Source organism: Lissotriton helveticus, chromosome 1_1 (assembly GCF_964261635.1).
Source record: "Lissotriton helveticus chromosome 1_1, aLisHel1.1, whole genome shotgun sequence".
Taxonomy (NCBI): domain Eukaryota; kingdom Metazoa; phylum Chordata; class Amphibia; order Caudata; family Salamandridae; genus Lissotriton; species Lissotriton helveticus.
Window position 1 is genome coordinate 133,972,681 of NC_136057.1, and position 26,386 is coordinate 133,999,066.

The window sequence follows — 26,386 nt, forward strand, 5'->3', positions numbered from 1 at the left end:
CCCCCAGCAGGAGGCACAGACCCTCAGGGGGTCCTCCCCCTGCAAGAGACACAGACCCTCATGGGTCCCTCCCCCCTGCAGGAGGCACAGACCCTCAGGGGCCCCTCCCATGCAGGAGGCACAGACCCCAAGGGGCCCCTCCCCACTGCAGGAGGCACAGACCCTCAGGGGCCCCTCCCCCTGGCAGGAGGTACAGACCCTCAGGGGCCTCCCCCCCTGCAGGAGGCACAGAGCCTCAGGGACCCCTCTCCCCCCCTGCAGGAGGCACAGACACTCTGGGGACCCTCCCCTGCAGGTGGCACTGACCCTCAGGACCCCTCTCCCCCTGCAGGAGGCAGAGACCCTTAGGGGTCTCTCTCCTGCAAGAGGCACAGACCCTCAGGGGCTCCTCCCCCTGCAGGAGGCACAGTCCCTCAGGGGCCCCTGCCCCTGCAAGAGGCACAGACTCTCAGGGGCCCCTCTCCCCCTGCAGGAGGCACAGACTCTCAGGGGCCTCTCCCTCCTGCTGGAGGCTGGGACTGGACAGGACTCATTGCTCGTGCTGACTCTGCCCCCGCTGACCCGGACACGATCACACTGACAGGAAGAGAGGAGCTCAGCCTCTGCTGCTGGTGCGGACTCTGCCACAAATGACACCACACTATCACACCCACAGACCTGAGGGGAGCTCATCTGTCGCTGCCACCGCTGACCCGGAAGTGAAACTCTTCATGTGCTGACTCTGCCTTCATTACTCTTTGTTATATCTTAGCTGTGTTGTAGTTTGTATCATCCATCTCTCTACCAGTGGAACACTGTAAGGATGATGTGACATGGAATGTTGTTGTATGAAAACCACAGTTGGAGAAGGGCTGAGTGCCTTGCTGGCTGCTCATGTTGTGGCTGTATTACTGATGTACTCTTGTTCTACAATAAATACTCTTGAAACATCTCAACGAGCCTGGAGTGATTACTACACTCTCACAGGCCAGGGAGAAGCAGCACTGCTGACCCGGAAGTGAAACTGTTCAGTGTCTTACAGCAGAGGAAGGTGAGGAGAGGAGGACCGAGGGAGGGGGGGGGGCAGACGGGGGAGGGACAGAGGTGGAGGGAGGAGGGGGGCAGAGGGAAGAGGAGGGGCAGTGGGAGGAGGAGGGGGCAGAGGGGAGATGGGCAGAGGAAGGTGAGGAGAGGATGGCCCGAGGGAGGGGGGAACAGAGGAGGGGGCAGATGAGGGGGAAAGAGGGGGGAGATGGAGGGCAGAGGAGAGGGGAGGTGGGGGTAGAGGAGGGGGATAGATGAGGGGGAGGAGGAGGGCAGAGGAGGGGGGAGGATGAGGAAGAGGGGCACAGGAGGGGGGAGGAGGGAGGAGGAGCCTGGATGAGGGGGGAAGAGGGGACAAGGGCAGAGGGGGAGGAGGGGCTAGGGCAGAGGGGGGAAGAGGGGTCGGGCAGAGTAGGGGAGAGAGGGGAGACTGGGGCAGATGAGGGAAGAGTGCCCGTGCAGAAGAGGGGGGAGGAGCCAGGATAGAGAGGGGGAGAGGGGAGGAGGGCCTGAGGCAGAGGGGGAAGAGGGCCCAGGGCAGAGAGGAAGGGAGGGAGGGCCGGGGTAGAGGAGGGAGGAGGGCCTGGGCCAGAGGAAGGGGGAGGGGGGCCAGAGAAGAGGAGGGGGGAACAGAGGAGGGGGGATCTGGGTCAGAGGAGGGGGACCTGGAAGTGAAACTGTTCAGTTTCTTACAGCAGAGGAAGGTGAGGAGAGGATGACCAAGGGAGGGGGGAACAGAGGAGGGGGGCAGAGGGGGGACGGGCAGAGGTAGAGGGAGGAGGGGGGCAGAGGAGGGAGGAGGGGGCAGAGGGAGGAGGAGGGGGCAGAGGGGGAGGGGCAGAGAAGGATGAGAGAGAGGAGGGGGTGAGGAGGGGGGAAGAGGGGGGCCAGAGGGGGAAGGGGAACAGAGGAGGGGGAGGAGGGGGGCAGAGTGGGGAGGGCCAGAGGTGGAGGGCGGACAGGGGTAGAGGGGGAGGAGGGGGGCAGAGGGAGGAGGAGGGGCAGAGGGGGGAGGGTCAGAGGAGGAGGAGAGAGAGGAGGGGGCGAGGAGGTGACAAGGAGGGGGAGGAGGGAGGAGGAACAGAGGAGGGGGACAGGGGGGAGGGGCAGAGTGGAGGGAGGAGGAGGGGGGCAGAGGGAGGAGGAGGGGGCAGAGGGGGGAGGGGCAGAGGAAGGTGAGGAGAGGAGGGCCAGAGGGAGGGGGAATAGAGGAGGGGGCAGATGAGGGGGATGAGGGGGGAGAAGGAAGGCAGAGGAGAGGGGAGGAGGGGGGTAGAGGAGGGGAGTGGATGAGGGGGAAGAGGAGGGCAGAGGAGGGGGAGGATGAGGAAGAGGGGCACAGGAGAGGGAGGAGGGCCCGGGGACGAGGGGGGAAGAGGCCCGGGGACGAGGGGGGAAGAGGGGACATGGGCAGAGGGGGGAGGAGGGGCCAGGGCAGAGGGTGAGGGGCTGGGCAGAGTCGGGGAGGAGCCGGGGTAGAGAGGGGGAGGAGGGAGGAGGGCCCTGGGCAGAGGAGAAGGGAGGAGGGCCCAGGCAGAGGAGGGAGGGGGGCTGGAGCAGAGGAAGGTGAGGAAGGGGCCAGAGAAGAGGAGGGGGGAACAGTGGAGGGGAGGGGGATATGGGTCAGAGGAGGGAAGGGGGAGGAGGGGCTGGGGAAAAGGGCGGGGGAGGAGGGGCTGAGGCAGAGGATGGGGTGAAGAGCCGGGGCAGAGGAAAGGGGGGAGGAGTAAGGATAAGACTTAGGTTGTCCCGGGCAGAAAAGGGGGGCGTGGGGCAGATGATGGGGGGAGGGGCAGAGGAAGGGGAAGAGGGGCTGTGGCAGAGGAGGGGGTAAGGGGGCTGGGGCAGAGGAGGGGAGAAGAAGGGGCTGGAGCAGAGGAAGGGAGAGAAGGGGCTGGACAGAGATGGGGGAGGGACCGGTGTAGAGGAGGGGAGGGGCCTGTGTAGAGAAGGGGGGACCAGGGCAGAAGAGAGGGAGGGGCTGGGGCAGAAGAGGGGGGAGGGGTCAGGCAGAGGAGAGGGGGGATGTTAGAAGGTGAAACTTAGGAGGGCCTGGACAGAGGAGGGGGGTGAGGAACAGATGAGGGGGGACGAGGGGCAGAGGAGGGGGAAGAGGGGGAAGAGAGGTAGAGGAGGCGGCGAGGGGCAGAGGAGGGGGGAGAAGGGCAGGGACACAGGAGGGGTAGGGGTGCTTGGGCAGAGGCGGGGGGCTGGTGCAGAGATGGGCGAGGGGGCCAGAGCAGAGAGGGGAGGAAGGGCTGAACAGAGGAGGGGCCGGTGCAGAGGAGGTAGAGGGGCAGAAGAGGGGGAGGGGCCGGGGCAGAAGAGGGTGAGGAGGGGCCAGGGCAGAGCGAAGAGGAGGGGCCAGGGTAGAGGGAGGAGGAGGGTCTAGGGCAGAGGGGGAGGAGGGCCTGGGGAGGAGGGGCCGGGGCAGAAGAGGGGGAAGAAGGGCCCAGACAGAAGGGGAGGAGGGGCTGGGGCAGAAGAGGGGGAGGAGGGCCCAAGGCAGATGAGGGGGGAAGGGGGGAAGAGGGCCCAGGGCAGAGGAGAGAGGGTGAGACTTGGGTGGACCTGAGCAGAGGTGGGGGAAAAGAGGAGGGAGGCTGGGCGGGGCAGAAGAGGGGGAGGAGCTGGGGCAGAAGAGTGGGTGGGATAGAAGGGGGAGGGGCCGGGGCAAAGGAGAAGGGAGGGGAGAGGGTGGGACTTAGGTGGGCTGGGGCAGAATGCTATGTATCCTTGCTAAAAGTTAGGACTTGAGGTGTACTGTGCAATAGGGTAACTTTGTGACCTTGTTATAGAACATCAAAGATTCAATCTGGTCTCAGTGTGTGGGTTTAAACTCCTTTATATTAGGAAATCAATCAATCTAAGCATTTGTATAGCGCGCTACTCACCCGGAGGATCTCAAGGCGCTTGGGGAGGAGGGGTCCGCTACTGCTCGAACAGCCAGGTCTTGAGCTGCTTCCTGAAGGCGAGGTGGTCCTGGGTCAGGCGGAGGTGGGTCGGGAGGGAGTTCCAGGTCTTGGCGGCGAGGTGGGAGAAGGACCTTCCCCCTGTGGTGGCTCTTCGGATGCGGGGGACGGCGGCGAGGGCGAGGCCGGTCGATCGAAGCTGGTGTTTGGGAGCGTAGAAGTTGAGGCGGCTGTTGAGGTATCCTGGGCCTTGGTTGTGCAGGGCTTTGTGTGCGTGGGTGAGGAGACAGAAGGTGATTCTCTTGTTGACCGGGAGCCAGTGCAGGTCTCTCAGGTGTCCGGAGATGTGGTTGCGACGGGGAATATCAAGGATGAGTCGTGCTGAGACGTTCTGGATCCGCTGGAGTCTCTTCTGGAGTTTGGTGGTGGTTCCGGCGTAGAGGGAGTTACCGTAGTCCAGTCGGCTGGTGACGAGGGCCTGGGTGACCGTCTTCCTGGTCTCGGTGGGGATACACCGGAAGATCTTGCGTAGCATGCGTAGAATGTTGAAGCACGATGAGGAGATGGCATTGACTTGTCTGGTCATGGAGAGGGAGGAGTCCAGGATGAAGCCCAGGTTGCGTGCGTGGTCTGTTGGTTTGGGTGCGCTGCCTAGGGCGGGGGGCCACCAGGAGTCGTCCCAGGCGGAGGGTGAAGATCCTAGGATCAGGACTTCCGTCTTGTCCGAGTTCAGTTTCAGGCGGCTGTTCTTCATCCATTCGGCTACCTCTTTCATCCCTTCGTGTAGGTTGGCTCTGGCGGTGGCGGGGTCGTTGGTGAGGGAGAGGATCAGCTGGGTGTCGTCGGCGTAGGAGATGATGTTGAGGTTGTGATGGCTGCGAGGGGACTCATGTAGACGTTAAAGAGGGTTGGGCTGAGTGAGGAGCCTTGAGGAACGCCGCAGATGACTTCGGTGGCTTCTGATCTGAACGGGGGGAGGCGGACTCTCTCTGTCCTTCCGGCGAGGAAGGAGATGGTCCACTCCAGTGCCTTCTCCTGGATTCCGACGTTGCTGAGGCGCTGTACTAGGGTACGGTGGCAGACAGCGTCGAAGGCCGCGGAGAGGTCTAGGAGGATGAGGGCCGCTGTTTCTCCGTTGTCGAGCAGAGCTCGGATGTCATCGGTGGCTGCGATCAGGGCGGTCTCGGTGCTGTGGTTGGCCCGGAAGCCAGACTGCGAGAGGTCGAGGGATCCGTTCGTCTCGAGGAAGGCGGCCAGCTGCTTGTTGACGGTCTTCTCGATGACTTTGGCAGGGAACGGGAGCAGAAAGGGTCCAGAAGGGGTCCATTTGGGATTCTTACTCATTTTCACAAATACATGCTTGTTTTTTTATTTTTTATTTGGGAGAGATTATCAGACAAATGTATTAACAGTTGTGCTAGAAGGAAACAAAAGAGTATTTTTACAGAAAATGATTAGTTTAATCTTTTTTAATACATTCCTAAGATCTTTTGCTCACAGTTCTATACATTGAACTTTTTGATTTCCAAACTTTGTTCTCCAAAGTATTGTGAGGGTTTTAATAAAGCAGATTTATAAAGCCCAGCTTATTACCCACTTGGGCATCCAGGCACTGGTAGCCATGCTGCTCGGGTGAATCAGTTGAACAACCAGTTCTTGAGTCCCTCCCTGAATGGAGGTTGAGGCTGGAGTGGGAGGGGGAGGCTGTTCCAGGACTTCGCTGCCAGGTAGGAGAAGGAGCGTCCTCTATTGTTGCTTTGGCGGATGCGGAGCGGTGTGAGACAGGGAGGTGGAGCGCAGATGTCCGAAGGGTTCGTGGAACCTTAGGTGGTGGTTGATGTATGCTGGACCTTGGTTTTGCAGGGCTTTGTAGTTGTGGGTCAGCGTCCTGAATTGACACCTTTTGTGAACAAGGAGCCAGTGGAGTTTCTTGAGGTGTGGAGTAATGTGGGTATGTCTGCGGAGGTTGGCCGCTGAGTTCTCTATGGTTTGCAGTCTCTTTAGGGTGTGTGTGGTAATTCCGGCATAGGGTGTTGCCGTAGTCAAGGTGGCTAATATCGAGTGCTTGAGTGATAGTGCGTCTGGTGCTGATTGGAAGACATTTGATGATCTTTCAGAGCATGCAAAGAGTGAAATTGGAGGCGGAGGAGACTGCGTTGATGTGTTTTTTTTTGAGTTTGGCCAGGATGATGTAGAGGTTCCGGGCATGGTCTGTAGGAGTGGGTGAGGGTCCTAGTTCAGCAAACCACCAAGAGTCGGTGTTCCCGAAGATCAGTTCTTCTGTTTTTTCTGTGTTGAGTTTGAGGCAGTCGTTTTGCATTCAGTTGGGGACGTTTGTTCAAACTAGCATATGAAACTATAACTTATAGTTCATTGAGATATTAAGGGTTCGTAGAACCCCGGGCAACACATATTTGGGGCTCCCTATTAGGAATACATTTGAATGTATTACCACTTTTAGGCTCAAGTCCCTATGATGCCAAAAAAAGATTGAAACATGTTAAACCTTCAGAACCTGGGGCCGGCAAAAGCATCTAAAAGCCCAAGCAGGCTATAGTCCACCAGCCAAGTACTATCAAAAGAAGCTTGAGCAAACATTGATAAAGTTATTTCTTTTTGAGTTTGGGTCTAGATCTTTTACTTGCAAAAACATTTTATGTGGATATCCAGCCAGCGTGTTATTCCTATTTCAGGGAAACCTGCTACGTTTAGTGGACTAGTGCATAATATTACAATAAAAAGACCTATGAATATAACACTTGAAAATGTAGCTTTAGTTGCTGAAAATTTGTTACCGTAAATATAGCTCTTTCACCATTGGCATACCTGCTACAGCAACGAAAAATCAAAGCACTGCTCTGAGGATTTTCACAGTCCCATCTAATAACTTTTTCTGTATTTCTCTTCCCCTGCCTTGTCCATCTCAACTTCTATATATGTGTAAAACTCTCCAGCTAGGCAGTTACCTGTGACCCTCCTGAGTAAGAGAATGGGACCGGCCAGGATACAGGAGATGCACTGAGACTTAAAGAGAGCAGTAGAGCGAGATACATGAGGTGGAAGGGAGAGACGGAAATCATGTAGAAAGCTATGTGAGGTGGAGAGGAAAAGAATATAGAAAAATGTGAGGTAGCCGGAGGGAAAGATGAAGAGTGGTAGATAGAGGAAGATGTGAAAGAGAGGTAAAGAAATAGGTAGAGTTTAGAGTGAGGTAGGGAGAAGGTAATGTAGAGAGGCAGAAGAGGGCAGTATTCCAAGGGGGAGGTGAAGAGAGAGAGGTAATGTAGATTAAAGAGTGAATTAGAGAGAGGTAAAAGCAGCAAGAAGTGGACGATGCACGATAGAGTGTGCAAAGTGAGAAGAGGTAGATCACAACATTTCAGTTAACGAGAGCCGAGAGGGGTGAAGTGTAGAAAGAGGAATCCACTGTAGAGCGAAACGAGGGATTTGAAAACATATATGAACTAGAGAAAGAGAGGTGATGTTAATATGGAGATATAGAGTTGTGGGGAAAAAAAAGAGGAAGAGACAGGCAGAGTGATCCGTACAGATAAAGTTTGAGAGAGATAGTTGAGACAGAGGGGGGTGAGGTGAAATGGAGAAGAAGTTCCAGAGAATGATGTCTGTTTGAGTGAAAGAGTGAGTGAGGGAGAGAGAAAGAGAGAATAGTTAATGGTTGAGGTAGAGCAATAGAGGTAGCCAGAAAGTAGTAAGATATTTAGAGATGTGAAGGAAAGGGAACCAACGTAGTGGGCGAGAAAGGGAGGTGGAGAGATTAGGCAGTAAACTAAAAAGGAGTTAAATCTAAACTGTATACAGTGAGTGAGGGGATGGATGTGGCAGAGAGAAGTGAGTCAGAGAGAATTGAGCTAGAAAGGAGAGGAGAATGGTGAAGCACAGAAAGGGATGAGAGAGAAGGTGAGAGAGGTTAGGTAAAAGGACATGAAGAGAGGATGGAGGTGAGGTAAAGCTAGAGGTGAGTTTGTCTGAGAAGAGAAATGGAAGGGGGAGAGATACAGAGATGTAATAGAGAAAAAAAATAAGTGTGGTACAGAGATAGGGATGAGGTAGAGAGATTTGCATAAGGGAGCGGGAATTACGAGTGGTAGATATAGATATAGGTACAGAGACTGAAGAGAGGCAAGGGCATGAGAGAGCGGCCTAGAAAGATGGATCAGAGTGAGGTATATTGGATGAGAGGTGAGGTAGACAAAGCTGAGGTAAAGAGATCAGAGATAGAGAGAGGGTGGAGGTACATCAATCAATCAATCAATCACTGCATTTCTAAAGCGTGCTACATACCCGATAGGGTCTCAAGGCGCTTGAGGGGTGGGGAGGGGGCGGGGTCTGCTACTAATCGAAAAGCCAGGTCTTGAGAAGTTTCCTGTAGGCCAGCAGGTCCTGAGTCTGTCGTAGGCTAGTAGGGAGAGCGTTCCAGGACTTGGCGGCGAGGTAGGAGAAGGATCTGCCGCCGGCGGTGACTTTCCGGATACGAGGAATTGTGGCGAGGGCGAGGTTGGCTGAGTGGAGGCTTCGGGTGGGGGTGTAGAAGCTGAGTCGGTTGTTGAGGTATGTGGGTCCGGTGTTGTGTAGTGCTTTGTGTGCGTGGATGAGGAGTTTGAAGGTGATCCTCTTGTTGACGGGGAGCCAGTGCAGGCCTCTCAGGTGGGGTGTGATGTGGCTGCGTCGGGGGACGTCGAGGATCAGTCGTGCTGAGGCGTTCTGGATTCGTTGTAGTCGTCTCAGGAGCTTGGTTGTTGTTCCTGAGTAGAGGGCGTTCCTGTAGTCGAGTCTGCTGGTGATGAGGGCCTGGGTGACGGTTTATCTCGTGTTCGGGGGGATCCATTTGAAGATCCTGCGGAGCATTCGGAGGGTGTTGAAGTACATAGAGAAGTAGAGATTGGTTAAGCGGCACGGTTTGTTGAGGTACGGAGAGAGTGATGAAACACACTTATATTACTGTAATTGCCACCAGCTGCCGGAGAATGTGAGGGTTAGGACTAGGCAGATCAAGCATGAACAGGAGAATGTGAGGGTTGAGATTGGGCAGACCAAGCATGCACAAGAGACTGTTAGGGTTAAGTCTGGGCAGACCAAGCATGCCCAATAAAATGGGGAGGTTGAGGCTGGGCAGACCACGGATGCACAGGAGAATGTGAGGGTTGAGGCAGAGTAGACCACACATGCAAAAGAGAATGTAATGTTTAAGGCTGGGCATACCAAGCATGCACAAGAGAATGTGAGGGTTAAGTTTGGGCAGACCACGCATGCACAAGAGAATGTGAGGGTTAAGTCTGGGCAGACCACGCATTCACAACAGAATGTGTGGGTTAAGTCTGGGCAGACCACGCATGCACAAGAGAATGTGAGGGTTGAGACAAGGCAGATCAAGCATGCACAGTAGAATATGAGGGTTGAGGCTGGGCACACCAAGCATGCACAAGAGAATGTGAGAGTTGAGGCTGGGCACACCAAGTGTGCACAAGAAAATATGAAGGTTGAGGTGGGCGGACCACACATGCACAAGAGAATGTGAGGGTTAAGGCTGGGCAGACCATGCATGTACAAGAGAATGTGAGGGTTGAGGTTGGGCCTACCAAGCATGCACAAGAGAATGTGAGGCTTGAGGCTGGGCAGACCAAGCATGCATAAGAGAATGTGAGGGTTTCGGTTCCCCCAGGTGCTTCTCTTTCGGTTCCTCCGGGTGCTTCTATTTCGGTTTCCCGGGTGTTTCTCTTTCGGTTTCCAGGGTGCTTCTCTTTCGGTTCCCCTGGGTGCACCAAGCATGCACAAGAGAATGTGAGGGTTGAGGCTGGGCATACCAAGCATGCACAAGTGAATGTGAGGCTTGAGGCTGGGCAGACCAAGCCTGCACAAGAGAATGTGAGGGTTGAGGCTGGGCACACCAAGCGTGCACAAGAGAATGTGAGGGTTGAGGCTGGGCAGACCACACATGCACAGTAAGGAGCAGATATATTATTTTCAGTGCAACTCAGTACAGCAGTTAGGTGCAGCACTGTGATGTGCGAGGGGGAGAAAGCAGCGCTGAGCCTGCTTTATGAAATACAGAATGCTGCTGCTCACTACCCTGCCACAAGTACAAAGTCTACCTAGTGCCACGCAAAACCTTTACACCATAGGGCAGAGGAATGTGTGCTGTCCAGTATAGGATTAGTACTGGAAACACACTCACAGTACAAAATCCTATACATAGAGTAATCCTTCTACACTCCACAGGTTGTGTTTGTACTGAGAAGTGCATGGCAGGTTGTGTTTGAACTGTGAAGTGCAGCGCACATGCAATGTGTGGAGTGTTTGAAGAAGTGACAATATTTCTCTGGGTTATCACCTACTTCAATGGCTTTTTGAACATAAAATTAACATACCCTCAGTACTCTCACAATGCAGGCTTGTACATTTTTCCATATTTCCGCGCGTCGCTAATATATGAAGTATCGCGTGTTCATGGCGGTGATAGAAAGGAGGACTTTATTTCTTACAGAATGCTCCACCCACAGATCTGCTTCCTCCTCAGATACTGACACCTTCCAACTCCCTCAACAGCATTCCACATGCGGTGTTGCCTCAGAGACTCTGGGATGTCACAGCTCTGTTGAAGAGACTGCAAGAACTTTGTGTGAAGAGTGAGCCGTGATTATTTGAGGTGTTACATGTGATTGTGCAGATCTGTGCGCACCCTGTGCCCGCCCTGTGTGTAGGTCTCTGGGAGTAGTTGATTCCCGTGAATGGCTTGGACGAAGTCTATCCTTTCAATACAGAATGTATGGAAGGAATGTGTGTGTGCGAGACAGTGTGTATGTGCTTGTTTGTGATTGGGCCTCTCGGGTGGATAATATCCATATGAGTGTGTAAGCGACTGATCAGTCTGATTACTTATTTCCAGTGTGTAGGTCTTTGTGTCTGGGGATGAATTGTGTTTCATGTGTGTGTGTGCACTGGAGAGCACAATGCCTGTGTAATTGTGCAGCATTGAAGATGTGGTTAAGAGATATCTGGTTTGTCACATTAATCCATTTATAAACGAGGTGTGAGGCTGTACAAGTGAGAGTTGGAAGTTGTGTCACATCTGTGAGTATACAGTTGAATGTAGTTTTTTAAGAGCAATTTCTTTGTGAGTGTGTTGCAAAAATGTTGCCAAAGACAAGCCTGTCTGCTCCCAAGCACACCTGGCCGCATCCGCTGGGACCGGGAGTCAGGTAGTATCCTAAATATTTCGCATATTCAGCATAAGATCTATTGTCTTTCAAGTACACAGATTCTAGTATCTCCCCCATGCTTGTCTCGACTTTAGAAGCAAATGGCATGTATGCCAGCCACACATATCGAATAATCTGGAACTCAACAGCCCTCACTTTGGACCAACAAACAATAAGACTTCTACATCCTTTGATTGAGAAGTCGTTAAAAGCGGCTTTACTAAACCCACCCTCCCTAGGCAAAGATAAGATGGAAATACTCAAATTATTAGAATCTTCTAAGCCGGATATCCTGTTATTAACTGAAACCTGGTTGTCAGAGGAATCTACTCCAGATCTCCAGAAGCCATATCCGAAGATGATTAAAAGAGGACGAGCTCAGAGAAAGGAGGTGTGATATCAGCAATTATTCACCAGTTGATCCACAAATCTTTTACAAATTACTCAAACTGAATGTGTAGATCTGCTTCCCTTCCTCAATTTTGGAATTGATGACTTCAACTCAGACTCTAAAGATAATGGATTTGCTGAGTTAATGACGTTGAATTTACACCAACACATTACATGCTCAGGTCACATAAAACAAAATCCCTTACATCTGATCTGGCTGTATAATTTGTATCGACCCAATATAATCGTCCTTCCTTGCATATGGTCCAATCATTATTTGATCAATTTTTGTATTCCAGTAGATTTTTCTAACTTCATCCACAAGCAGGAAATGAAAACCATATGCAAATGGCGAAAAATAAATACAGAGCCAGTGTTATCAACACTTTCAAACCCCCCCCCCCTTACTATCAGTTGAAGACATTCTCTCCAAAGAAAAATAATCCACTCTGTGGCTCAAACATGCTGGTGACCCACACCCTTCAAATCAAACAGCGTGTTATAAACCGCACCAGATCAGTGGCCTGGTACAACCCAGAGTTAAAGGAGGCGAAACCTGCATTGCGTCGACACTGACGGGAAAGGGATGATGAAGAGAGCAAGATCTAATTTAAAACGGAACTTGCAGAACATATAGGCAAAACCGAACATGCAAAGCCCTTTTATTAGGCAAATAATAAAAAAAAAAAAGATTTTGATATCCTGAATGATTTGTCGCCCCAGATAAAATGAAAACTTCCTTCTCTCCTATTGAGGCATTCTTTGACAATTTAAATACTTAACAAAAAAATTCTTTAAAGATAGTATAAACAATTACAGCAGCAGTAATTCTGAAGATGAGTCTGAAAAGAACTCTACTCTCCTTATGCTTGTTTGAAGAAATAAACAAGCTCCATGAATTTGTGATCAAGGTCAAATCCGGGTCACCAACTGACCCTTGCCCTCCAGCAGTCATGGAATCTCTGACCTAATCAATCAATCAATCAATCAGCAATTATAAGGTGCACTCCAAGGATATCTGGGCGCTGAGGGTGCTGCGTCTCAGTTGAAAAGCCAGGTCTTGAGCAATCCCCTGCAGAGCGTTTTCATCAATTTAGCCGATCAAGCTGTTGCTCCAAGCGCGTTTCAAAATACTGTAGAGCTCATGTTACTGAAAAGCCAGGGAGAAGTCCCGGTTATAACCAAGAATTATAGGCCAATACCTCTGCTCCCTTAACCTGCAAAAACTATTGGTCAGAGAACTGTCTTCAAGAGGTTCCAAGCTTTATAACTATTCCTACGCTAAAAGCGACTATTTTGCAGGGAGGATTGCGTTGGCTCAGAACAATAGTAAGGAGAACTTTGCGATCGTCAAGAGCTTTTTATCCCCCTGTGCAGAACACAGGGCGCTTCCTGTCTCTCAACAATGGTGTGAGGAGCGGTCTACCTTCTTTGTGGACAAGATATTAAGGATTCAGGACAGTGTCTGCTCGCATTTCACAACTGTGGAGTCCCCTTCCCCGGGGTCCACCTCCATTTCGTGTGCGGTCAACCCTGAGCTCACCTCATTTGCGCCTGCGGCCGAGTCAGGCATTCTGGCCATTCTTAGTTCCCTTAAGTCTGGCTCACCCTCCGATCCGTGCCCGGCGCAGGTATTAGCTGGTGTAGCCAAGGAGGTTTGCACAGCAGTAGTAGACATTGTGAATCTCTCCCTTCAGACTGCCTTGGTTCCAGCTCAATGGAAACAGGCTAAAATTGCTACCCCTTCTTAAGAAACCCTCTCTGGACCCTTTGGTCCCCGCCAATTACCGGCCCATTTCGCTACTACCATCTTTGCCCAAGGTTTGTGAAAAAGTGGCTTTTAGGCAGCTCGAGACTTTTGTGGAATCTTCAGGTGCTTTGCATCCAGCTCAGTCGGGGTTTAGATCTGCCTATAGCACGGACACTGCTCTGGTGGAGATGTCGGAGGCGATTAGGGAGTGTCTTCACGGGGGCGGCAGGGCGGCCCTGATTTTACTTGACCTCTCTGCCCCCTTCGATACGGTGCCCCACCAGCTGCTTCTGGCCCAGCTATCTGTCATTGGTATTTCGGGCCTGGTCTGGGAGTGGGTCAAATCTTTCTTGGATTCCAGCTCGCAGCAGGTCTGCATGGCTCCCTGCTCTTCCTCTGTTAGGAACCTTGCTACGGGGGTCGCGCAGGGCTCTACTTTGAGCCCTCTGCTATTTAATATATACTTAACCCCTCTGGTGTATTTAGGAGAGGAGCTTGGTGCAAAAGTTATAGCGTATGCTGATGAAACTCAGCTGCTATTTACCTGGAGGGGCTCGGATCTGGACACTAACACCGCCCAGTCGTGCCTAGCATCGGTATTCTGCTGGCTGGCGCAGGCCTCTCTGAAGTGCAACGAGGACAAATCTGAGGTTCTCTTGTACGGGCAGTTTCTCTTGGATTTCAGACAATCTTTATGGGTTCCAAAATTCCCCCGCCCTCGTTCTGAGGGTGGACCGGTAAAGAATTTGGGGGTGTGGTTTAGTGAGGACCTTCGGTTTATCGACCACGTTAAAAAACTGACTGGGGTCTGCTTTGGCACCCTCAAAGCACTCAGAAGGATCTTCCCTCTGCTTCTGAGAGTGGCCAAAGAGACAGTTGCTCGTGCTCTGATCCTCTCGCGGCTAGACTATGCCAATGCTCTGTTCATAGGCATGCCTGGCTACTTGCTGCAAAAACTACAAACTATTCAGAATGCCGCGGCTAGACTCTTGTTTAATGCCGCGAGGAGATCCAGTGCTCGGCAATATTTACTGGAACTGCACTGGCTGCCGGTGGCGCAGTGAGTACAGTTTAAAGCCTTTACCCTGGCTCACCGGGCCCTACATGGACACGGTCCCATCTATCTTAGGAAGCGCTTTGCCTTCTATGTGCCGAATTGACCTCTGCGGTCTGCTTCCTTCCGCCGGATGATTATCCCGCGCTTCCTCAGAGTTCGTATGGGAGGCCAGTCGCTTTCTGTCAAAGCTGCAGCAGCCTGGAATTTGCTCCCTGTGGACCTTCAGCTTATCCAAGATTTTCAACTTTTTAAAAAACACCTGAAAGCACATCTGTTTAGTCTGACCATCTAACTGTCTCACACTTCTACCCCAGCCCACTTCCGTGCCAGGACACTCTAGAGTATTAGTGCGCGATACAAATCCTCTATAACATAAAATAACATACTCTCAGTTGTTAATTTGAGTGGGCAGAATGTCAATTTCACCACTCCAGTGTCAAAATATGATGCAATTTAATGATTACTTGATGAGGTTGAATCAGCTAAAACCGTATGTGGACAAAACTGAGATTGTGTAATTCCAAAGAATAAGGCCAACCTTTGGAACCAACTTTACTCTCCAACAAAAATGAGATTGTTACCGGAGCCTAAACCCACAGCTAAAAGCCTCTGAGTGAAAATCAATAGTAATCTTAGCAAGAACCAGCAGGCTGGAGCAGTAGGATCTAAATACAGATTTGTGCTGAAACTGCTTCAGAAACTAACCCCCCTCCTCCCACTTTTGACAAGAAAAGCAATAGCGGTGGCCGCAGTTCTATCTAGATCGCATTATGCCATTAGAGTATATGTAAGAATACCCAGTATCACCATTCATAGACTACAAGTAATTCACAGCGACACAGCTTGTTTACTACATCATCTTCAGAGGTGGGCATGCGCCAAACCTTTATTAAAATAACAAATCTTAGACACTCTGCCTCAGCCCTAAATGGTTGAGAGGTCTAGCCCCTCACTTAATTGTAAACCAGGTGGAAATGTACACACCAATACAAAAGCAGAGATCGCCTCACTTGAATTTATTTTCTATTCCAAAATTACAGAGGATCAGATCAGGTGGACGCAGCTTTGGTACAAGCTCCTTCTATTCGGATTTCTCTCCCGGCGAAATCCATTTTAAATCTAACTTCAAGTGTTGTCCCAGAAATCTGACAGCCCACAAGCCTATTCAGACTAGATTCTTCCATGGTCTGATTGGTTGTCTCCTCTTTTATGTATTTCTGATTCAGTGCCAAGAAACCCCAGGTTGAACATGCTCTCCATATATGCAATGACATAAGAAGCATTTTGTAGAACCTGTAGAGGTTTGATATGTAGGCGCGTGCTTCAGTCACTGAACCGAATATTGCAAAAGAGAGCTGTACAGTGCAAGTGAGAATGATAGGTCAGTCTTGTCTGCTAGGGTATTATAAACAGCAAGGCTGTTACAGCATTCATTTTTTTTCATAAAACTGTGCAATTTGAGCAGATCAAGGAACAGACATAGTGTTGGAAACACATTTCAAATCAGTGCCTTTCATAATATACTATTCAGAAAAGGGGGTGGTGATGAACAGAGTGTCTGAATTAAGCAGACCACTCTTACCCAGTCCAAATATCAGGGCTTGATCCATCACCGTTATTTATCTCACTGCCCCATCCCAGCTCAGAACCTGGCTATATGCAAATTAGTCTGTCCCTGGCCCAGTGCATCATGGGAACAGGGCAGACCAAACTACCAAGCCAATTCTTCACCAGAAAGGAGACAAGCTACCGGGGACCGGTTTCTGGCATTTCAGCCTCTTCGGCCCGGCTTGCTTGAATCCTGATGGAGCAGTGAGAAAGGGACTCATGCCTGAGTATACCCTGCCACACCTATAGTGGCCAAAAACGATTCAGAAAAGGGGGTGGTGATGAACAGAGTGTCTGAATTAAGCAGACCACTCTTACCCAGTCCAAAGATCAGGGCTTGATCCATCACCGTTATTTATCTCACTGCCCCATCCCAGCTCAGAACCTGGCTATATGCAAATTAGTCTGTCCCTGGCCCAGTGCATCATGGGAACAGGGCAGACCAAACTACCAAGCCAATTCTTCACCAGAAAGGAGACAAGCTACCGGGGACCGGTTTCTGGCATTTCAGCCTCTTCGGCCCGGCTTGCTTGAATCCTGATGGAGCAGTGAGAAAGGGACTCATGTCTGAGTATACCCTGCCACACCTATAGTGGCCAAAAACGATTCAGAAAAGGGGGTGGTGATGAACAGAGTGTCTGAATTAAGCAGACCACTCTTACCCAGTCCAAAGATCAGGGCTTGATCCATCACCGTTATTTATCTCACTGCCCCATCCCAGCTCAGAACCTGGCTATATGCAAATTAGTCTGTCCCTGGCCCAGTGCATCATGGGAACAGGGCAGACCAAACTACCAAGCCAATTCTTCACCAGAAAGGAGACAAGCTACCGGGGACCGGTTTCTGGCATTTCAGCCTCTTCGGCCCGGCTTGCTTGAATCCTGATGGAGCAGTGAGAAAGGGACTCATGTCTGAGTATACCCTGCCACACCTATAGTGGCCAAAAACGATTCAGAAAAGGGGGTGGTGATGAACAGAGTGTCTGAATTAAGCAGACCACTCTTACCCAGTCCAAAGATCAGGGCTTGATCCATCACCGTTATTTATCTCACTGCCCCATCCCAGCTCAGAACCTGGCTATATGCAAATTAGTCTGTCCCTGGCCCAGTGCATCATGGGAACAGGGCAGACCAAACTACCAAGCCAATTCTTCACCAGAAAGGAGACAAGCTACCGGGGACCGGTTTCTGGCATTTCAGCCTCTTCGGCCCGGCTTGCTTGAATCCTGATGGAGCAGTGAGAAAGGGACTCATGTCTGAGTATACCCTGCCACACCTATAGTGGCCAAAAACGATTCAGAAAATGGGGTGGTGATGAACAGAGTGTCTGAATTAAGCAGACCACTCTTACCCAGTCCAAAGATCAGGGCTTGAACCATCACCGTTATTTATCTCACTGCCCCATCCCAGCTCAGAACCTGGCTATATGCAAATTAGTCTGTCCCTGGCCCAGTGCATCATGGGAACAGGGCAGACCAAACTACCAAGCCAATTCTTCACCAGAAAGGAGACAAGCTACCGGGGACCGGTTTCTGGCATTTCAGCCTCTTCGGCCCGGCTTGCTTGAATCCTGATGGAGCAGTGAGAAAGGGACTCATGTCTGAGTATACCCTGCCACACCTATAGTGGCCAAAAACGATTCAGAAAAGGGGGTGGTGATGAACAGAGTGTCTGAATTAAGCAGACCACTCTTACCCAGTCCAAAGATCAGGGCTTGATCCATCACCGTTATTTATCTCACTGCCCCATCCCAGCTCAGAACCTGGCTATATGCAAATTAGTCTGTCCCTGGCCCAGTGCATTATGGGAACAGGGCAGACCAAACTACCAAGCCAATTCTTCACCAGAAAGGAGCCAAGCTACCGGGGACCGGTTTCTGGCATTTCAGCCTCTTCGGCCCGGCTTGCTTGAATCCTGATGGAGCAGTGAGAAAGGGACTCATGTCTGAGTATACCCTGCCACACCTATAGTGGCCAAAAACGATTCAGAAAAGGGGGTGGTGATGATCAGAGTGTCTGAATTAAGCAGACCACTCTTACCCAGTCCAAAGATCAGGGCTTGATCCATCACCGTTATTTATCTCACTGCCCCATCCCAGCTCAGAACCTGGCTATATGCAAATTAGTCTGTCCCTGGCCCAGTGCATCATGGGAACAGGGCAGACCAAACTACCAAGCCAATTCTTCACCAGAAAGGAGACAAGCTACCGGGGACCGGTTTCTGGCATTTCAGCCTCTTCGGCCCGGCTTGCTTGAATCCTGATGGAGCAGTGAGAAAGGGACTCATGTCTGAGTATACCCTGCCACACCTATAGTGGCCAAAAACGATTCAGAAAAGGGGGTGGTGATGAACAGAGTGTCTGAATTAAGCAGACCACTCTTACCCAGTCCAAAGATCAGGGCTTGATCCATCACCGTTATTTATCTCACTGCCCCATCCCAGCTCAGAACCTGGCTATATGCAAATTAGTCTGTCCCTGGCCCAGTGCATCATGGGAACAGGGCAGACCAAACTACCAAGCCAATTCTTCACCAGAAAGGAGACAAGCTACCGGGGACCGGTTTCTGGCATTTCAGCCTCTTCGGCCCAGCTTGCTTGAATCCTGATGGAGCAGTGAGAAAGGGACTCATGTCTGAGTATACCCTGCCACACCTATAGTGGCCAAAAACGATTCAGAAAAGGGGGTGGTGATGAACAGAGTGTCTGAATTAAGCAGACCACTCTTACCCAGTCCAAAGATCAGGGCTTGATCCATCACCGTTATTTATCTCACTGCCCCATCCCAGCTCAGAACCTGGCTATATGCAAATTAGTCTGTCCCTGGCCCAGTGCATCATGGGAACAGGGCAGACCAAACTACCAAGCCAATTCTTCACCAGAAAGGAGACAAGCTACCGGGGACCAGTTTCTGGCATTTCAGCCTCTTCGGCCCGGCTTGCTTGAATCCTGATGGAGCAGTGAGAAAGGGACTCATGTCTGAGTATACCCTGCCACACCTATAGTGGCCAAAAACGATTCAGAAAAGGGGGTGGTGATGAACAGAGTGTCTGAATTAAGCAGACCACTCTTACCCAGTCCAAAGATCAGGGCTTGATCCATCACCGTTATTTATCTCACTGCCCCATCCCAGCTCAGAACCTGGCTATATGCAAATTAGTCTGTCCCTGGCCCAGTGCATCATGGGAACAGGGCAGACCAAACTACCAAGCCAATTCTTCACCAGAAAGGAGACAAGCTACCGGGGACCGGTTTCTGGCATTTCAGCCTCTTCGGCCCGGCTTGCTTGAATCCTGATGGAGCAGTGAAAAAGGGACTCATGTCTGAGTATACCCTGCCACACCTATAGTGGCCTAAAACGATTCAGAAAAGGGGGTGGTGATGAACAGAGTGTCTGAATTAAGCAGACCACTCTTACCCAGTCCAAAGATCAGGGCTTGATCCATCACCGTTATTTATCTCACTGCCCCATCCCAGCTCAGAACCTGGCTATATGCAAATTAGTCTGTCCCTGGCCCAGTGCATCATGGGAACAGGGCAGACCAAACTACCAAGCCAATTCTTCACCAGAAAGGAGACAAGCTACCGGGGACCGGTTTCTGGCATTTCAGCCTCTTCGGCCCGGCTTGCTTGAATCCTGATGGAGCAGTGAGAAAGGGACTCATGTCTGAGTATACCCTGCCACACCTATAGTGGCCAAAAACGATTCAGAAAAGGGGGTGGTGATGAACAGAGTGTCTGAATTAAGCAGACCACTCTTACCCAGTCCAAAGATCAGGGCTTGATCCATCACCGTTATTTATCTCACTGCCCCATCCCAGCTCAGAACCTGGCTATATGCAAATTAGTCTGTCCCTGGCCCAGTGCATCATGGGAACAGGGCAGACCAAACTACCAAGCCAATTCTTCACCAGAAAGGAGACAAGCTACCGGGGACCGGTTTCTGGCATTTCAGCCTCTTCGGCCCGGCTTGCTTGAATCCTGATGGAGCAGTGAGAAAGGGACTCATGTCTGAGTATACCCTGCCACACCTATAGTGGCCAAAAACGATTCAGAAAAGGGGGTGGTGATGAACAGAGTGTCTGAATTAAGCAGACCACTCTTACCCAGTCCAAAGATCAGGGCTTGATCCATCACCGTTATTTATCTCACTGCCCCATCCCAGCTCAGAACCTGGCTATATGCAAATTAGTCTGTCCCTGGCCCAGTGCATCATGGGAACAGGGCAGACCAAACTACCAAGCCAATTCTTCACCAGAAGCTTGTTTCCTTCCCAGTGTAAGAATTGGCTTTTGTAGTCTGGTCTGCCCTGTTCCCATGATGCACTGGGCCAGGGACAGACTAATTTGCATACAGCCAGGTTCTGAAACTGGGATGGTGCAATGAGCTAAAAAACGGTGTTGGATCTAGCCCTGATCTCTTGACTGGGTGAGAGTACTCTGCTTAATTCAGAGACTCTGTCCATCACCACCTCTTGTTGTAAATTATTTTGTCCACCCTAAGCGTGGAAGGGTATACTCAGATGTGAGTCCCTTGCTCATTGCACCATCAGGATTCAAGCAAGCCAGGCCGAAGACGCCTGAAATGGCAGAAACCGGTCCCCGGAAGCTTGTTTCCTTCCCAGTGTAAGAATTGGCTTTTGTAGTCTGGTCTGCCCTGTTCCCATGATGCACTGGGCCAGGGACAGACTAATTTGCATACAGCCAGGTTCTGAAACTGGGATGGTGCAATGAGCTAAAAAACGGTGTTGGATCTAGCCCTGATCTCTTGACTGGGTGAGAGTACTCTGCTTAATTCAGAGACTCTGTCCATCACCACCTCTTGTTGTAAATTATTTTGTCCACCCTAAGTGTGGAAGGGTATACTCAGATGTGAGTCCCTTGCTCATTGCACCATCAGGATTCAAGCAAGCCGGGCCGAAGACGCCTGAAATGGCAGAAACCGGTCCCCGGAAGCTTGTTTCCTTCCCAGTGTAAGAATTGGCTTTTGTAGTCTGGTCTGCCCTGTTCCCATGATGCACTGGGCCAGGGACAGACTAATTTGCATACAGCCAGGTTCTGAAACTGGGATGGTGCAATGAGCTAAAAAACGGTGTTGGATCTAGCCCTGATCTCTTGACTGGGTGAGAGTACTCTGCTTAATTCAGAGACTCTGTCCATCACCACCTCTTGTTGTAAATTATTTTGTCCACCCTAAGCGTGGAAGGGTATACTCAGATGTGAGTCCCTTGCTCATTGCACCATCAGGATTCAAGCAAGCTGGGCCGAAGACGCCTGAAATGGCAGAAACCGGTCCCCGGAAGCTTGTTTCCTTCCCAGTGTAAGAATTGGCTTTTGTAGTCTGGTCTGCCCTGTTCCCATGATGCACTGGGCCAGGGACAGACTAATTTGCATACAGCCAGGTTCTGAAACTGGGATGGTGCAATGAGCTAAAAAATGGTGTTGGATCTAGCCCTGATCTCTTGACTGCGTGAGAGTACTCTGCTTAATTCAGAGACTCTGTCCATCACCACCTCTTGTTGTAAATTATTTTGTCCACCCTAAGCGTGGAAGGGTATACTCAGATGTGAGTCCCTTGCTCATTGCACCATCAGGATTCAAGCAAGCCGGGCCGAAGACGCCTGAAATGGCAGAAACCGGTCCCCGGAAGCTTGTTTCCTTCCCAGTGTAAGAATTGGCTTTTGTAGTCTGGTCTGCCCTGTTCCCATGATGCACTGGGCCAGGGACAGACTAATTTGCATACAGCCAGGTTCTGAAACTGGGATGGTGCAATGAGCTAAAAAACGGTGTTGGATCTAGCCCTGATCTCTTGACTGGGTGAGAGTACTCTGCTTAATTCAGAGACTCTGTCCATCACCACCTCTTGTTGTAAATTATTTCATAATATACTAGCTGCCCGTCCCGACGTTGTCCGGGTATGAAATAGAATGTGTGTAATGTGTGTATTTGGCAAGGGCAATTTATTTTAAAATCTCGCGTTAGACAAAAAAATTTCTTTCATTAGAATAGGGACGGAGAAGGCCCAGCTGCAGCCCTGGTTGATGTTAGCAGGCGCGTGTAATTGGTGTAGTGTTCCGCCGCCTGAGCCCGGCTACAGCCCTGGTTGATGTTAGCAGGCGCGTGTAATGTTGTTAAATGAGAGAGTTATCAGCCGCGGGTAAATCAGTTTAATGAGAGAGTTGAGTGACATCGAGTAGGAGAGGCTGCAGTAATTGTCCCCGCAGACACGCTCATTTGCGTGTTCCCCCGCTTGAGGCCCAGATGCAGGCCTGTTTGATGTTAGCAGGCGCGTGTTCCCCCGCTTGAGGCCCAGCTGCAGCCCTGGTTGATGTTATCAGGCGCGTGTAATTAGTGTACCGATCTGCCGCCTGAGCTGGGCTAGAGCCCTGGTTGATGGTAGCAGGCGCGTGTAATTTCGTTGAATGCGAGAGTTCAGTAACAGCGCGCAGGAGAGGCTGCAGTAACGTTACTTACCAGGCCTCCAGGTGAACGCCTTTGTCACGCCCCCGGCACACGGCCACAGCAGACGATCTTCTGATTAATGTACGACCCACATGGCATGAAGGGCGGAACGTAGCACACCCCCCAGCGTTTTTCACGCCCCCAGCGTGCCCCTTGATGCGGCGCAATTGTGTTCACATGGCATGAAGGCCGGACACACGTCCCCAGCATTTCTCACGCCCCCAGCGAGTCACGCCCCCAGCGTGCCCCTTGATGCTGCGCAGCAACGTAATTGGCTCTTGTATGTACGACTCACATGGCATGAAGGGCGGACACAAGACCCCAGCCAACGCCCACAGCACAACGCAGACACGCCCACAAGGGACTACTTTGCTGGCACGGTTCTTTTACCTTTTAAATGTATAGAGGAGTTGGCCTAACGGCTAAGGCACTCGACCTCGGACCTGGGGATCTGGGTTCAAGTCTTGGTAATGACGCCAAACATCCTGTGATTCTGGGCAAATCACTTAATCTCCCCGTGCCTAACAAAAATGAATGTGTGTCCTCATGTAACGTAACTGGTGCTATGTAAAGTGCTCTGATACCTGATTCAGTTCGGGTCAAGTTTGCGCTATATAAAACTCTGCAAAACAAAAATATATATATATACTGCCCTTTTCAACGCTGTATTGGGTGTTGTGATTGGTGCTGTGGTTACTAAGATTATCCGCCTCAAAGGTTTGGTCTCTCTCTTTATAATATTAGTATGGATGAACTATGTTATGGATATTGTTAAATTTTAATGATTGCATTTTCTTCTGGTGTTCGCAATTTCCTCTGATCACACTGGGGTTGGTGAGACAGGAAGGAGTATTTTGACCTAGTTGTCCTGTGATAACATGCTGTCTTTTCTCTTTTCCTCTCCTCTGCAGACACTTGAGACTTGAAAATCAGAGTACCAGAATGGGGAGAAGACGGGCTCCAGGAAAGAAAGCGAATGCGCAGTGTTCACGTGAATCCGTAAGAGCCACAGTCCCATCTTTACCTCTTCATGACATCTCAGCTTCAAGATCCCGAATTGATGCTCAAAGGGACCAGGAGATGGAACCGCTTTTGGAGAACCTGCCCCACATTATCCTTTTATCAATGCTGGAGGAGTTGGAAGCCAAACTGGGTAACTTGCTGAATACTGTGGAGGACGTACCTTCTAGAGTCGCTGGGCTGATTAAGAAAATCTGGATAGAAAAGGATCAAGGTACCCTAGATAATGCTGGAGTGACTTTGGAGGTGGTCTGTCCAGTGAGCATTAGAAATTGTGCTGTTAGCCGGTCTCCTGCAACACCTAAGCCTGATAGGCCAGGTGGACCGAGCTTGTGTCTTCAGCCGGTGTTCTCTGATGGGTATGCACCAAAGCAGGACTGTATGCTCTCTTCTCCAACCAATGTTCAAGTGTGTCCAGAGAAGTCAAACCTTTGTCTACAGCCAATGTTTCTACATCGATGTGACCCACAGCAGACCCAGTGCCTGCAACCTGGGTTTCCAGATGTAAACGAGTCGCAGCAGGATGAGTGCATGCAACCTGGGTTTCCAGATGTACACGAGTCGCAGAAGGACGAGTACATGCATCCTGGGTTTCCAGATGTACACAAGTCGCAGCATGACCAGAGCATGCAACCTGGGTTTCCAGATGTACACCAGTCGAAGCGAGACCAGTGCCTGCATACTGGGTTTCTAGACGTACATGAGTCGAAGGGAGGCCAGTGCATGCAAACTGAGTTTCCAGATGGAAATGGAGTACAGCAGTATTGTACTGTATCCAGGTGCCCTCAGACAGATCCTCCAGGCAGATCACTGGAGGCAAAGCGGTGTCTTCACTCGGAATTTGTTGATGGGCAGACACCACATCAAGACCACAGCATACAATCGGCGTTCCCAGAAAAGAGGGAACCAGATGGGCACCTTAAGCAAGAATCATCCCCATTGTCTACTAATAGCTGGGACCAGCAACAGAACCTCTGCTTACACCCGCTAATTCCTGATGGACATGAACCACAGCAAAACGACTGTGTACAACCCGTGCTACCAAATGGGAACGGACAGGATGATCCCTTGGAGAAAGAATTGATGTGTTTTGATTTCCAAGATCCCCAGGAGAACCGCAGCCTACAACCCATGTCACCTGATGGGATGTCATCAGACGAACACTTAGAGTCTGGGCTATTGTCCTTTGATGAGTTGGGGTCACAACAAACCCAGTGCCTACAGCAACACCTATGCTTGAAGCAGGAACTTCCTTATGCGCAGGATCAAAACGTGAACTACGAGCTAGAATCTATGCACCCTGAAGCACAGGAACCAGATAAAAATGACAATCTAGAACCGGCCTGTGCAGATGCACATGGTTCAGATCAGAAGTACAAGCTAGAACCACTGCACACTGCGGCACAGGGCCGAGAGCTAGAGTCAGTGCTTCCTGAAGCACAAAAACCAGATCAGAACTACACGGTGGAACCACTGCACCCTGAGGAGCAGGATTCAAATCAGGACTACAAGCTAGAAACTCCCTGTATGGATGCACAGGGCTCAGATCAGAACAACAAGCTACTGCATCCTGAATCAAAGGATCAACATCAGAACTGCAAGTTCGAACTGCTCTGTCATGAGGAGTGGGGTCAGTGTGTGCCCCCATCAATCCTAGGACTGGACACAAATTCTGCAGATGAAGACTCCATGGAGAGAGGAAATGCAAAATCACATTTATTGCCGTCGAAAGCCACCCCAGGTATGTGTTTCGCTATACATGGACATGCAGAGTGCACTAACACATGTAACCTCTTCAGAATGCATATGGGCAGATTTGACAAAGTCTCCAAGGGGATCATTTGGGATTGGGTTGAACCCACTGAGCGATACTGACCCCCAGAGTAGGATTACACAGGGTGCAGATGTGTCCCTGCTTCCTTCTCTGGTTCCACATAGGACTGCATCCTTCCTGTGCAGGAACAGGCCTGGTTATGGGACTCTGCATGAGACAAGTAGGCCAGTAGCTCTCGTCCTTCCTTGTCCGTCCCTATTCCAGGCTGAGGAACTGGAAATAGCGCTATTCATGGGAGGAATTACTGGCCAGAATCACACGTAATAGTCGGATACAAGTGATGTGGTGTTCATTGAGAATAGCAGACATGCGCAGTCTAGAGAGGGCACTGTTTCCAGTTGCACAGTTACATTGGGTAAGACGCAGTCGTCTCCAGTTCCTGATATAAAAATGCTAGTCTGTATTCAGCCTCAACAGCAGGGCCCACCAGGGATGTTGTTGCCACTGCAGGGTTCTCCAGGAGTGCACACCACCTCATGATAGACAGATACATAAAGTGATTTGTTATGTGTCACTTGTGAGTTCACCCTCCCAACCTCTAGGTCAGTAAAAAGTTAATTGTTTTATGGGTAGACAAAAGTAGCCATGATCTCCCTACAGCAGCATTCTGCCTTTAGCAAACTCTTTAACTATGAAAATGTCATTGCATCATCACACGTAACATGCTGAGTTAGGGTTTGCACACCCGTAGTGCGAGTTACGGAATGTGGTTCTAACCATAACTTACAAATTTCAGGAGTTTGTTTGGCTTTAAGTCATGACCATATATATATATATACACTTTACGCTTGTTTTTAAGTGAATTTCAGATTTTTTTTAAAGACCCATTAAGGTGTTTTAACAAAGCCATCTACAACTTCACTTTAACCATAATCAGTGAAAATATATTAGGGATAAAGTACCCCCTGTCGCACCTTCTAAGGATATTGCAAGTCAACAAGGTGTTCCATAACTATATAGAGGAACGAGGAAGGCAGAGTTCCTTTATAAGGTTATGGAACTCTGACGTGACTTGCAATATTCTTATAATATGCACCAGGTGATACTTTATCCCGTATAATACATGGTCACATCATCACCTTTCCCACAAACCTTGGTGCGTAGCTCCTACATATGCA

General features: G+C 50.6%; 1 protein-coding gene across 1 annotated transcript in view; it reads left to right on the plus strand.

Moving 5' to 3' along the window:
* Nucleotides 1-895: 895 nt before the first annotated feature.
* The window catches only part of LOC144768286 (uncharacterized), an 86,441-nt gene continuing 60,950 nt past the window's right edge, over nt 896-26,386 (plus strand). Inside the window, exons 1-2 of the mRNA XM_078651841.1 lie at nt 896-1,030; nt 23,326-25,175. Coding sequence (XP_078507967.1) covers nt 23,357-25,175 — 1,819 coding nt within the window. The 5' untranslated portion in view covers nt 896-1,030; nt 23,326-23,356. The remainder of the gene's footprint in view (nt 1,031-23,325; nt 25,176-26,386) is intronic.